The sequence below is a fragment of the Marmota flaviventris genome, chromosome 10 (assembly GCF_047511675.1).
Source record: "Marmota flaviventris isolate mMarFla1 chromosome 10, mMarFla1.hap1, whole genome shotgun sequence".
In the NCBI taxonomy this organism is placed as follows: domain Eukaryota; kingdom Metazoa; phylum Chordata; class Mammalia; order Rodentia; family Sciuridae; genus Marmota; species Marmota flaviventris.
In genome coordinates, this window is record NC_092507.1 from 62,695,525 (window position 1) to 62,710,377 (window position 14,853).

General features: G+C 36.0%; 1 protein-coding gene across 2 annotated transcripts in view; it reads left to right on the plus strand.

Annotated features, from left to right (window-relative positions):
* The first annotated feature begins 6,754 nt into the window (after nt 1–6,754).
* Nucleotides 6,755–14,853, plus strand: part of Acadm (acyl-CoA dehydrogenase medium chain) — a 36,120-nt gene continuing 28,021 nt past the window's right edge. Inside the window, exons 1-5 of one of the 2 annotated variants that reach the window (XM_027935156.2) lie at nt 6,756–6,865; nt 10,548–10,638; nt 13,253–13,350; nt 13,473–13,542; nt 14,595–14,695. In XM_027935156.2, the coding sequence (XP_027790957.1) occupies nt 6,836–6,865; nt 10,548–10,638; nt 13,253–13,350; nt 13,473–13,542; nt 14,595–14,695 (390 nt within the window). In that variant the 5' untranslated portion in view covers nt 6,756–6,835. Of the gene's footprint in view, nt 6,866–10,547; nt 10,639–13,252; nt 13,351–13,472; nt 13,543–14,594; nt 14,696–14,853 lie in introns of both variants that reach the window. The other variant, XM_071617947.1, reaches the window with a different exon arrangement.

The window sequence follows — 14,853 nt, forward strand, 5'->3', positions numbered from 1 at the left end:
CACACAAGGCACTTCCATGGAAGATTCTATCCTAAACAGGGCAAGGGGTTATATTACAAAGGAACAGGTGAGCATAGCTTCACCCATGGGGCTGTAGCAAGACACACCCATTTCTGTGACTGAGCGCCTCAGCACCCAGCTGGGGAGTGTAACTCAGTTACCCGTAAGGTTGGCCTCCCACAAGCACCTAAAAGATAGTTATTCTATCTGATAATGAATTCAGAAAGACTTTTTCAGATATAACAAATATTCTGCCTCTATAGAAGAGAAAAAGATATTGTTATCTCAAAATTATCTCATGGATGGCAAAGTAGACTTCAGCATTTTGAAGAAAGCAACTTGGTGATGTCTAAATCAACCAGTAGAAACTTTTGTTCCCCCGCCATGTGAGAGCACTTACAATGGCAGGATGAATTGCACTAAATGTAACAAAAATATTAGTGAGAACATTTTACCTGACAGGCTCAACCAGTGACAAAATTCTGCCTTTTTAATAATTATAACCCAAGAAACAACTGTAAAGGTAGGATAAACCTCTGAACATCCTATGGACCATCTAAACATTTAGAAATGAACAGCATTTAGGTGCCTACATTTAAAGATTTTAAGGCCTATCATTTTCTGGATGGATTATATTTTCTCTTGCCAAAAGATAAGGCCTCTAATTGTTACAATAAAAATATTTTTGTGTTTTATTTTCCTCACAGAAGGAATACATTCAATACTCTTCAGTGATAGAGTAACTCACTTTACAAATGAAATACTTAAGAAATTATTTAAGATTTCCCCTTTAAAACAGGAAATTACTTGCTTGCCTAAATATTTTTTAAAAAGCTCTGGTTAAAAAAAAAAGATAAAACTAATGTCATTTTAAACTTAAACTATTAAAATTTTCAGAAGGGTTTAATGTCCCACATTATATTCTAAGTTGCAAAATATTGTCAAAATCCAATATTGTGTGTACAATCATATGCCAATGGATGCAAGCTGTATATCCCAAGAGGCACCCCCAAATACAGTCTTGCATGATATACAACCTGGAGGCTGGGTACAACAGAAACTAACATAAGTCAGCCTTAGAAACATTGGAAATGCTACTCTTTAAAATGGAGGGAGGGACTATACTAGAGGATTCATGGTTTGGTGTGCATAGGCTCAGAGTTCTATACACTGCCTCAAAATAAAATAAACAGGGCCAGCCAGGGATGTAGCTTGGTGGTAGTGTGCTTACCTATCTGTAAAAAAACAAAAAGACTAAGGATATAGCTCAGTTGTGAAGTGCCCCTGGGTTCAATTCTCAGTTACCACCCAGCCCCCTCAAAAAAAGTTGAAAATATTTTTTGTGATCTAGTGGTCACACTAGACACATATGTCTCAATTATATCCACAAGAAAATGAAAATTCATAGAATCGAAGACTCCTAAAGGTTAAAGAATTTGCTAAAGAACATGGTTAAAGGGTATAGAATCAGAATATCAATACCTGTTGGACCAACCCCAAAGCCTGTATACAAACTTAATTCAGAAAACAGAAAAGTCACAAGAATTAAGGTTGTAAAAAGTCAATTCTTTTAAGACATGACTTTGGAAATTGGTTTGGTAGAATTAGTCTAATCTAACTTCAAATGAGCATTTAACTTCCAGTGCTTCTTGTTGGGCATGGATCTGCGTTCATGTGCAGGAAGCAAATAAAATAGAGCAGCAGTTCTTAAAGATTATTTTGAGAATCTCCTCTAAGTCAAGGACCCAGTGACTAGAAAATGCATATATGTATACATAAATCACTTCCATATTTATGTGTATGTGTGTATATAAATAAATATATATATGCATAAATATATATATATATGGATGGATAGATAGATGGATAAATATACTCTAGGAAAATATAATAGGGCCTAATGACAATTTAAACTGGAAGGCAGGTTTTGGAAAAAATGAATCTAATGAGCTCTGTTTGAAGATGTAAGGTTCCCCCAACCCCTTTCTCCAGTAATTCTGTTTTTCTTCACTCATTTACTTTGTTTTCTTCTTTCTAGCTAGTGGCCTTCAGTACTCATAGCTTTTGTTCCTTTATAACTTTAGCTTGCACATGAGCAGTAGGGGCTCTGGGCTTTTAGTTGCCCATGAACCAATCAATACCTCTGCTTCGTTGACCCAATTTCCAAAACAGGTAATATGATTAGCTAAATTTATCTTTTTTTGTGCCAGGCCACTGGAAATTTTTAATCAGCTCATGAATTGATTTCCCTTAGATCAGACTATGCATCCATTGGCCCAAATAGCAGGGGCAAATTCCTACAGAAACTGGTGTGAGGACAGCAGCCTGTGCTTAATATCTCTATTAGACTAATTTCATGTTGAAATCAGGTTATGAACCAGGTGACCTACACATAACCCATGGGCCTCTTGTTGGTTAGCACTTTATATAGCCATGTTACTCTGACTTTTGGCCTGAATATGAATTGTATAACTGTTGTTGTTTGGTATGAGATAGTCTCAGTTTCTTTTAAAATCTTTCCAGGTGTAGTCCCTTCCTTCTTGTTCTAGTTTATGTTTTACTCCTTGTCTCCTGAAGGATCATTCCCCATGAAGGTAGTATTTACTAGGCAGGTTAAATAAGATTTCACCTTATAAGCATTTTCTTTACTCTTCCATCAGTTCCCAGAACCCAAGAGATCCTACTTTTGCCCCTTACTTGTTTCTCTGTTTTCCGGCTTAAGGAATTATACTAGACAATAAAGTCTGGTTTTATGCTTTGGTGAATCTCAGCTCCTTTGCCTATGTGGTTCAAACTAATATCTGAGTTTATACTATGATCTTATTCAGGAAAACTGATAATTTCAACTTTCTGAGGCTATAAAGTTAAAAAAAATCAATCTGTGGTTCTAGGATGATCATACATGAGTCCCATCTAAAACTGAATATATAGATTAATCTTTCACACATGTAAGAGAAAGAGGTCCCGCCCACAAACCCCCCACAGGTGCTGGGAATAGAACCAGAGCCTCATGCATGCTAGGCACACTCTCTTCCACCACTAAGCCAAGCCCCTAACCCCTAGAAGAATGCCACCCCCAAGTTGCCCAGTCTGACCTCCAACTTGCAGTCTTCCTGTCTAAGCCTCCTGAGTAGTTAGGATTATAGGCATGCACCCCTGTACCTGGTACAGGGTAAAAGATATCTTTAAGAGAAAAATATGTCAGTAAGGATTAATTCCTGGAATCTGAGCCAAAGAGCTAAATCTAGTTCTTAAAGTAGAATCAACAATTTTTAACTATGACTTTTACTTTATAAATAGAAGTGTCACTGAATGTGAACCTGATTTTTCATTGCCAAGGCTGACAGGGCCTTAAGCAATAGCAGAGACTTGGCCGGTGTGACTACCAACTCCTTTTCTATGAAACCATTTTTATAAGAACATAATTTACCAAGCATAATAATGTGCTTAGTAAATAATAACTCTATAACTATTGCTAGGGAACACAGAGTACTATTTGTAAAAGGACTGGGGTGGGGGAAGGGTACCAAAAGGACTAATGCTGCTGTTTTCCATCAAATACATCAGCTTTATAATTCTACAATTTTTCCCTTTTATCTGAGAGAGAAAAAAAGATATGGATGCTATAAAGACCTTTTCATTTAGTTCATAGTCACTTTCCTTCAAACTACTGACATCATTCTTCATTATTTTAATATCCATAATGATGACCCTTCCAATAATCTGGCCCCTCTGTTGTCTGACTTCCTTTCCTGCAATAATCTTGTTCTCTACTTCAACTACTAACTCGATGATAATAACCTAGACGTGGTCTAATTGTAACTACACTTCTCTACCTAATGACTACACTCTGCCTTTTAAGCTCATTTTTTCACCAATATTCTAATTCCATTAACTTTTCAAACACCTCAGACATGCCAAAGTATTGAACCTCACCCTCTAACACCCTCACTTCGAAAGTAGTGAGAATAGGAAATAGTTCATACTTAACACAAAATTTTATACTCTTTCTCCAAATTTACAGTATTTCCTTATTCTCTGCTAATAATTATATTTCCTAGGCAAAATCAGAAGAAAACTTTCAAGTACTTCCTTCATCATACCTACCAAACTCTTACTTTCCTACCATTGTGAGAATCTTCTCAGGAATTTATGCATACATATAAAATAGTGCATTTAACTCCAAAGTCATCTCAGTTCCACCTTAAGTTTATTCAGAGACACCAAGGTAAGAAGGCTAAACTAAAGAACTACAGGTGGCATGTTATTTATTCCCATGGGTTAGGTAGAGATGGCAAGTAAGAAAAGAACACTAGGATGTTTTAATTATTTCACCTAAAAAGGTAATAAAAGTTTTATGGAACAGTGCCCAATTATTGATATGGTATTTACTGAGAGATGATTTAATCTCTACCACTGGGAAAAATTTAAAAGAAAGATTGTTTGGCATGATGTCAAATGTCACCTTATAGGTTATTTTGCTTGCAAAGGGAAAAAAAATAAACCTTTACCACAGTAATAACTGTGTCACTACTTTAATACAAGGATCAAACTTATTATCAACAGTGGAAAAAAACTGACATTAAATGACCCTAATAGTGATGCAATATATGAATTGCACAGTATGATTTATGAAATATCGTTTCCAAATATGTTTAATCTGAAGCATTCAAGCCTCTAGTAACTTGCGGTTTAAAGGAAACACAAGATTTAGAGGCAAAAAAAAAATACAGACAACTCAAAATTAGGGCATTGTTCAGGACACCTGGCTTGTTCTCAATGAAAAAAAAATTAGTATTATTAAGAGGAAATTGATTAAATTAAATTTTTTAGATTTAAAAAGACCAAAGAAAGTTAAAATCTAATTGCAATGTGCAATCATTCATAGGATCATGATTCAAAACAAATACAAATGTCGAGAACAATTATTTTCATAGCAGTGATAAGGATCTTCACAGAAAAACTGCCAGTCCCGCTGCAGCAAAATAAGGGGGGGTGGGGTGGGGGGGTGACAAGCAACTTGTGTACATTGTAGGAGTGTGAGCCCTTTATTGTAGGACAGGAGGGGTATATATACATTCCACACAGCTTATCTTAATTAACATAAACTAGATACAGCAGTCAACCAATAAGGAATCTCCACACTTAATGGCTCCCTGGCTTTACTTCACAAACCACTCCCTCTGGCAAAATGCCAGGCACCATCTTGACTTGTTTATAGACCCTAACAAAAAACAACCTATAGGAGCTAATAACTAAAGTATTTTTACAGGTGGAGTGTTTTGTGTAAAACTTAAGAGTTCTGATTTTTAAAAAATCCACAAATGTGAAAAATAAAATAAATATGGTAATATATTTGAATCTAGGTGATGGGTATACAGATGATTTTGTACTTTTTTGTTCATCTTTTCTGAGATTAAAAATTTTTTAATAAGAAATTGGAAAAATAACTGTGCATCGCAAATTCCTACACATCTTTATGAGTACATTTTGTGTTTAATCCCTATAAAGTCTTTTTTGAAGGGATAGGGGTGATTTGGGGAATTGAACTCAGGCACTCTCTACCACTAAGCTACATCTTCAGTCTTCTTTATTATGAGACAGAGTCTAAGTTGCTGAGGACAGCCCGAATTTCTGATCCTCCTGCCTCAGCCTCTAAGTGGCTGGAATTATAGACACCACCACGCTTGGCTTAGAAAGACTTTTTGCTCATCCTAATATGGTGGCTTTTAGTAGACAAAAGAGAATGCTTAGCAAATTAGTAACAAGATTTACAGGCAAGGTGAGAAAAGCCTAAATTAGAATGAAAGCATTTAAAAATCCTGGGGAATAGTTGAAACATTTACAGTCCTGGCTTTCATTTGGGCTTCTGTTAGCTTTTTAGAGGTATCCAAACCCAGCTTTACAGTCCCCTGGCTTTATGACATTCTAGCTACCGTTTCAGACGCGGGGTACCAGTGGAGGACAAAGTGAACTTCACGTAGGATTCTTCAGAAAGACATTTACTTTCAACATCCATCAGCTGAGCCATAAGCTTTAGACAGGCTCCTCTTGCACCCTCATTTCCAAGGACACTCTTTCATAAGTGGGTAGAAAATCGTTTTGGAGGGGCTGGGGTTGTAGCTCAGCGGTAGAGCGCTCGCCTAGCTCATGTGAAGCCCTGGGTTCACATAAAAATAAATAAATACAAACAAAGGCATTAAAAATAATGATTTAAAAAAAAAAGAAAATCGCTTTGGAAATATTCAGAAAGGTCGAATTTATCCAAGCAATTAATTTCCACTGTTTAGAGTTTGCCAAACACAGAAAACCTTTCGCTTTGGTCCAGCCTTTGTGAGTGAGGTGTACTTTGAAGCTTAGGAACACTTCAGTCTGACAGGTCTTTCGAGATAAAGGTCACCGTCCACCACCGGGAGAGCTCTTCTTCAGAACCCCCGGGCGATCTCTGGCCTGGATTCTGGTCCAGCCCAGCGTCCAGCCCCCCCGGCTCCCTCGGCACCCTGCGGTCTGCCCTGGCGTCCTCCCCAGAAGACGCAACATTAGAAAACTCAAAGCACCAAACAGCAGTGCTGCGTTCCTGGTGACCACGTGAGAGCGAGGGCCAACCCTCTGCCGAGGTCGCAGGACCAGCTCTAGCGACGGTCGCCAAGCTCCACCCTTCCGTGCCCTCCACTCTCTCAGAGCCCTGCCCTGCGTTTCTCCGCCGCGACCTGCCCCCGGCCACGCCCCCTCGCGGGTGGGCGGGGCCAGATAGGCCCAGCGCGTGCCTGGAGTCTGACAGACTCTGAGTGGCGGCCGGGCGGCTCGAGTCCGAGGGTCCACAACGCGAGTCAACATGGCCGCAGCGTTTAGGAGAAGCTGCGGGGTGAGAGGGAGACCAGGGTAGTGGTGGGGCGCGGGAATGGATGGCGTCGTGTTTCGAAAGGGGGCCGAGAACAGATGCGGATCACAGGGGTAGGAAGCCGAGCTATGACAGGACCGCTTCTTAGCGCCAGGCCTGCTTACCCGAAGCTTGGACGCCTCCGCGGTTTCCGTGCCTGCAGGCCTGCCACTCCTCTCCCCGCCAGACGGGAAAGCATTATGGGTTTTCACTGTCGCTTAACCTCCTAGACCCTAATGAGGCCGTTCTGCCTTCGGACTCTTTCTTCAGCGCGGGAGCCCTCCAGATAATTCTAACTAGGAATCCCACCCTTTTCCCAAAGTGAACAGAGTTCACTTTTGCTCTGCTTTTTGCAGATCTAGTGTAATGTCTCTTCGAGAAAACTTTCCAAATCCGCCCATGCCCCCAGCCCAGGAAGGAACTCATCAAATACACGTCGTTCTGCAATTATATATACTAGAAGGTGTTAGAATACGAGTAGTCTTATCTTGGGTATCTACAAAATCATTGGAAAAGGAAAATGGAGTAGTTGCTCAAGTCACTAAATATGTAATATGTCGGTAGTTTTGTAATCTGGAGGGATGCCTTTCCAAGTTGCATACGTTAAAGAAAAAGTCAAAGAAAAAAACCTACCATAGAACTTTCCTTGAAGCTTAACTATTCTAGCATCGTGTCTTATAGATTCTAAATATGTTTCAGTTGCTAGATGCGTTTTAGTTTCGTAAATATTATTAATAATATTCATTGCAAGACTGCCATTTAAATGTTGCTTAAAGCTGTCTTTGACGAAAAAAAAAAAAACAAACAAACAGAAAAAGCCCCTCCAGTTTTAGAATTTACAATGATCCTATTGAATCATTGCCCAATTTTTGCCGTTGTTGTCTATACAAGTTATTGGGCTCTAAAGGCAGAAGTTGGAGTATTTTAAGAATTACTTTTAACTCTGACATCAGAAAAAAGATATCTCAATCTCTCCCAAGAAAGGATCTAGAAAAACAGAAAAAAAAAATTATAAAATGTATATTCCTTTATCTCTTTTTTGGCATCCCCATAAAACTAAGACACTTCATATTTCTTTTTTTTAATATATATTTATTTTTTAGTTGTACTTGGACACAATATCTTTATTTCACTTATTTATTTTTATGTGGTGCTGAGGATCAAACCCAGGGTCTCACCTGTGCCAGAGGAGCGCCCACCGCTGAACCATAACCCCAGCCCCTTATATTTCTAAGAAATGTCTGGAAATATTTAATTGTAGTGGTGCTTTAATTGCAAAATGGATAATTGAAGTTGCTATCTTTTGCCTATTTGGAATACCATTGTTCTCTGCAGACAGCCCTAAGCAATAAAACCAATATTTTATGACATGAGGCTTTCAAAACATTATATTATTTAAATCACCCCCAAATTATCCAGTGAGATTAACCCCCAGTTTTCTGGTATGAATAGAAGGTACAAGAAGTTTGTAACCTGTCCAAGGTCACAAAGATAGTCGTGCTATCTAGATTCAAATTCAGCAATTCTAACTTGAAATCTTGAACTGTTTCTTTTTTCTACTAGACCATTTCTCTAAATAAATGTTTAACATTGTTATGTAATTAATAGGTTAGGGGGTGGTGTTCTTGGCTGTAGAAACCTTTGCACTTATTTTATATAACAAGTCTTCTTGAAAACCCATGTAAACTGACTTCTTGTAAATTAAGTCCACAAATAATTCCTTAATGTCTCTCAGCAGACCATTTTACCTGTTTTGTGAAGAATGATTCTTGTGCAATGATGTTTAAACACATTATAGTAGAATGAGGTTATTTGGTCTGATTTTTGTGGGTGTTTTTCTTTGTTTTTCTAATGATCAGATAGGAAATTAATTGAAAGACCAGTATAACTAAAGCAAAATGGTTAATAGCATGGACTCTTAATAATAAATGTGAGAATTAGAATTCTGATCCCACTACCTAAGTGTAGAGTGATCTTGGCTAATTTTACTTGACCTTCCTGAACTTCAGTTTCTTCCTATACAAAATGATAATTAAAAAAAAAAAAACAGTTCCTTAATTCTAGGTTTGACCTGAGATTCAGTGAATTAATATGTGTAATGTGACTGTAAAGAATAGGTTTGGTCTGTGAAGACTATACAATGAGGACAAAAGAAATCATGTTTTACTTCCAAAACAAAGTTAATAAAAATTTTAAAGAAAATGTTTTCATACGGTGTATTTTTTTAAAGTCATAGTTGGAGGTATGTTAATTTTGAAAAGGCTATTTAAATTACTATATTTAGCAGTCATACTGTCAGCTTAAATGCAGGTGACACTTATCAGTTGAAATGATCCTTTATAAAGTGGTCAGTTTCTTTCTACATATTTTGAAAAACTTAGGTTCTAGAAACTTTAGTGTATTGTACAGCTTCTCTTTTCTCTCAGTATCTAGCTTATTAAAACTATGTAGGTATAGTTCCATCAAAATCTTTAAAGTATAAATTGCTTTCAGTTTATATGTTTTCTCTGAACTCAGACCTTTACTCAGTAGCACTTATATGGTTTCCAGTTTGATAACTTTAATACTAATGGTTACTTTTGTGTCCATTAAATTGTAGTGAATATAAAAATGGGTTCCAAAGGAATAGTATTTGTGTATCTTGATTGTATTTTTTCAATATATCCTTGAAGAAATATGAGTATATTTCAGATATTAAGACAAGTTGTATATTAATAGTTAGAACAGAGCTGGCAAACTTTTATAAAGGAACAAATAGTAACTATCTTTGGCTTTGTAGACCTATGGTGTCTGTTTCAATCATATAGCTTTACTGTGAAAGTAGCAATAGAGGTTATGGCGGGGCTATGTTCCAATAGGGCTTTACTTAAAAAACTGGTGACCAGCCAGAAGCAGTGGTGCATGCCTGTAATCCACGCAACTTTGGAAGATACCAAGTAGGAGGATTACTAAATTCAAGGTCAGCCTCAGTAATTTAGTGAGGCCCTAAGCAACTTAGCCAGACTCTGTCTCAAAATAAAAAATAAAAATTTCTGTAGATGTTGCTTAGTGGGTAAGCACCCCTGGGTTTGATCCCTAGTATTGACCCCTGCTTAAAAAAAAAAAAAAAAAAATTAACCAAGCAAAAAAACTGGTAGCTGCTGTATTTTGCTGGCTCCTGGCTTAGAACCGTGTATGAAGGCCTATAGACAACAGAATTAATTATAGAACATGGTTTTATTCTGATTTATTTTGTTAGATAGAGTGAGTCATCTTAGAAAATGGAATCCTCCATGGGAAGATTCCCAGAGGCATACCTGGGAGGATCACAGGGACTGGTTATCAGGTTATCAAATCCATATTACTATTCTCCCTTCATCAGCTTCCTCTTCACCAATGTCCTAGGAGTTTATTGATGAAATTTCCAGAATAGTGTCTTATCCCTGTTGTCTGTCCTGGAAATCCTCCACTTCAGTAGTGCAAATATCACTAATTAATTTTATTTGCATTAATTTTCTCTATAATAGATACTCATGTAGCTGATAATTGGTTTATTTAAATTATAATTAAAGACATTTAATAATGACTTTAAAAACTGTTGTACCCTTTGATAAAAATGGTCAGAATTCTCTTATTTGATTGATATGTAATTTATCAAATTTATTTTTAATAAGATTATCTTTTACAGGTCCTGAGAAGTATTATTTCTCATTTTGACTGGAGATCACAGCATACAAAAGCTCATCAAAAACGAGAACCAGGATTAGGATTTAGTTTTGGTATGTGTTATGTTCTGTCTTTTGATTTTAAAATGGACTTGTCTGGAATCTGTTTATAAACTTGATAATGTCTTGTCAATGAGTAGAACCCAGTCATCATTCATACATAGATGATTAAGTCAGTTACCCCCATTCTTCCTTACACATTTTTTTGTTCAGCATATTATTCTATACATTCGATCTATGGCCAGGGGCAGTGGTGCACAAATGTAATTCCAGGAGCTTGGGAGGGTGAGACAGGAGGATCACAAGTTCAAGGTCAGCCTCGAAAATTTAATGAGACCAAGTCTCAAAATAAAAACAAAAAAAGGGGTGGGGATGTAGTTCTGGGGCAAAGTACCCCTGAGTTAAATCCCTAGTACCAAATAAATAAACAAATACATTTGATTTGTGTTAGCAACATACATACAAATATTCTTTTCCTTTTTTCTAAGTATGTAGCCAAAAATAAACGGCAGATTTACTGATATTTATGAATAGTCCTTGACTTACAAATTTGAATTCAACAAATACTCATGAGTCTTAAAACACTTATTAGATATATAATGCTAGCTGTCTAATAATAAACTAAGCCCATTTTGGTCATCATTTAATCTGAATTGCAGTTTTGGTGCAATTAGATGAAATTGTCAGATACGGGAGATGGGAGTAATGTGATATTGGAGGGAAAAAGAATAGATTTTATTTCCCTTTTATGAAAGGAAAACCCCAGGCCAAAAAAAAAATTGTAATAATAATTCCTACCTTTGGCATTCTTTGCCTCCTAAAAGAACTTCTTGCTTCAAAGTTTTTACCTTTCCTCTAGTTAAAAAAACAAACAAACATTTTCTTAGTTAACTTAATCTCAAAAAATAATTACAAGGCACCTAAGATAATTAACTCACACTGAGGTGAAATTGACAGTCTTTAAGGTTATTGCTTTTGTTCAAAATTTTTCCCCCTTGATTATAAAATATTTTGCCAGAATGAAATGAAAAATTTTCAAGTGGTGTGAGGATAGTGGTTTGATTCAATGGGTCTTATTGAGACATCAGCATTGATTTGGTAATAATCACTATAGTAAGAAACTAGCAGAAGGCTGTGATGGGTTTTGGAGTGCCAGAGAATGAGATAGCTACAAATATTTGGGAGGGAGATAATGAAGCCAAAGAAAAGAATATAGAATAACACCTATGACCAGTTGATCTGATTTTTTATAAAATGAGATAATGAATATTACCAAGAATTTCTTTGAAGATTAAATTATATGCAGTATATAAAGTCCCTAACATATAGTGAATGACTGGATCAAAGTAGTTTCTCAATAAATAATACATGATAGATCCCTGTCTTGTCTACCTTTACCTACCTACAACCTTGATATGGACTGACCACTCCTAGAAAAGAAGTTAAGATGTAAAAACCCTGACTTGAACCACTTCTGCTAATTCATTATAAGACTATGGGTCTAATCATTTGTTGCCTCAGTGCTTTAATTTCCTTGTCTATAAAATGAGAGATTGCATCTTACATTCTTCAATTCAGTACCAAAATTCTGTTATCTTACATTTTCTCCCCCATGTTTCCAGACAAGTGATTACTAGAGTCTTCAAACATTCTTGTTCGTTCTTCTGTGTTTTTCTCATTTTTCTTGCCTAAAATACCCTATGTTTCTTGTAAATAATCTATGTTTTGATGTTGGATGCAACTACCTTAAGACACTAGATAACATAGATTTGTAAAAATATAGTTAGTGGTTGACTCTTTTTTTTTTTTTTTTTGGTACCCAGGGATTGATCCCAGGGGCACTTAACCACTGAGCCACATCCCCAGTCCGTATATATATATGATATATATTATTGGAGACAGGGTCTCCTTGAGTTGCTGAGGGCCTAATCTAAGTTGCTGAGGCTGGCTTTGAACTCGTGATTCTCCTGCCTCAGCCTCCCAAGTTGTTGGGATTACAGGGATTTGCCACTGCACCCAGCTAGTGGTTGGTTGACTCTTATCCTCAGTCCAGCCACTATTTTCATTTCATTCATTTTCTAATGACATTTTTATATAAATGAATTGTTGGACACCACTTACTAGCAATACAGCAGGAGTTTATGTTACTACTATCTTCTGAGAAAATATCCCATCACTTTTACTGGTTTCTTTGTGCTAATTTTTACACTTAAAATTTGTTTAAATTATTTTATATAATTCTTTGAAACAAATTTTGTTGTTTTATGTTCATGGAAAATGTTTCAATGCCTTAGACTTATTCTTGATATCAGGTAAATTAGTTTCACTCCAATATTAGGAAATACTTGATAAGTCTTATTATGTATTGGAAATAAGAAATTTCTTATCTCACCAATCAGATAAGAAAAACCCTTGAGCTCTACATATTTATATCTGTTATTTACTTGTAGAAACGAGAAATCTTATTTCCTTCAGCATTTGTATTGACATAGACTTGTTTATACTGTACAGTGAATTTGATTAGTCAGAAAATATAGTTTTTGTCTTTGTGGCTAATCAAAAATTACCTTCCCCATTATATATATAAATTTCCACATACCAATTTTATAAGGCTTTTTTCCTCAACTCATTGTCCCATTTTAATGTTTTCTAAATATCTTTCTCTTAGAGTTCACTGAACAACAGAAAGAATTTCAAGCTACTGCTCGTAAATTTGCCAGGGAGGAAATAATCCCGGTTGCTGCAGAATATGATAAAACTGGTGAAGTAGGTATACAAATATTAGGGAGAAAAAATTTTTACATTTTTTACAAGATTATATAATCAGATTAGGAAAGTTTTAAATGTATTATAACTGAGGTTTTTTTTTTTTTTTTTTTTTCTTTTAGTACCCTTTCCCCCTAATTAAAAGAGCCTGGGAACTTGGTTTAATCAATACACACATTCCCGAGAGTTGTGGTAAGCTTTCTTCACATTTTTAGTCCCAGAATACACTTGAACAAGAAAAATTATGAAAGTCTACCCATTGTTTTAAATATTTGTTGACATTAAGTGACTTTTTGCCTTTGTTTTCTGGTTCAGACTACAGTATTTGTCTGCTTTTAAAAGCCTTGTGCAAAACACAGGCATTTTTTTCCCTCTAATTGATCCTGAACTTTGGTATTTCTCTAAAGTTCTAGAGTTGGTTAGTTTGTTGCATTTTGTTTTTTTATTTTTCCCAAGAATTTCATGCGTTTTAATCCTACCTTGCATTTTAGATTTCATTGAGACTTTTTTTTGTATGTGAGATCATTACTCTTTTTTTTTTTTTTTTTGGTCGGTGCTAGGGATTGAACCCAGGGCCTTGTGTTAGCCAGGCAAGTGCTCTACCATTGAACCACATCCCCAGCCTCCAGAACATTACTCTTTTCAACAGATCAGTGGGTCAGAGTTTTTGCAGAGTTAAAGTGAGTTTTTACAAAATCAAGTTTAAACAGAAATGTAGATCCAGATTACAAATAGAGAATTTTTGAAGTATTTAAAATTTATTTTAGAAAAGTATGGAATTAAAAGTATGGCTTGTTATTATTGCCAGCCAAAACATTTACAGATATTATATTTGTATATTTGCTTTTAAAACAAAATTAGGCCATGAGGGGAGGGAAATCTCATTAAAATCAAAGGAAGATTAGTGGAGGAAAGAAACTACTGGATGTGGGGAGGGAGGGGAGAAGTGCAGGGGAATGACAATGGCCAAAATATATTATATTGTGTGCATGTACAAACATGTAACAACAAATCCTATCATTATGTACAACTGTAATGCACCAATAAAAAATGTGGGGGTAAAAAAAGAACTCAGAATACCATTAATATAGGAAACTGGAGAAAATGTAATTAATGTTTTTTAAAATGTGAATTAAAAAAATAAAAATTAAGCCAAATTGAAGTAAGTTAAAATAGTTCACCTACAGTTTTGTTGAGATGCATTACACATCAGAATGGGCTCTTAAAACATTTTGATGCCGTAGGAGGACTTGGACTTGGAACTTTTGATGCTTGTTTAATAACTGAAGAATTGGCTTACGGATGCACAGGGGTTCAGACTGCTATTGAAGCAAACTCTTTGGGGGTAAGTTACTTAAAAAATTAATTGCTAACTGAGCTGTTAATGAGACAGTTAACAGCTAAGTTAGATTAATATTAAAATAGTTTTGTGTTTTGTTTTTTCAAGAAGAAACACAAGTTTCAGCAGTGAAGCCCAGGGTATGATTCTAAGGCTTCCTTGCT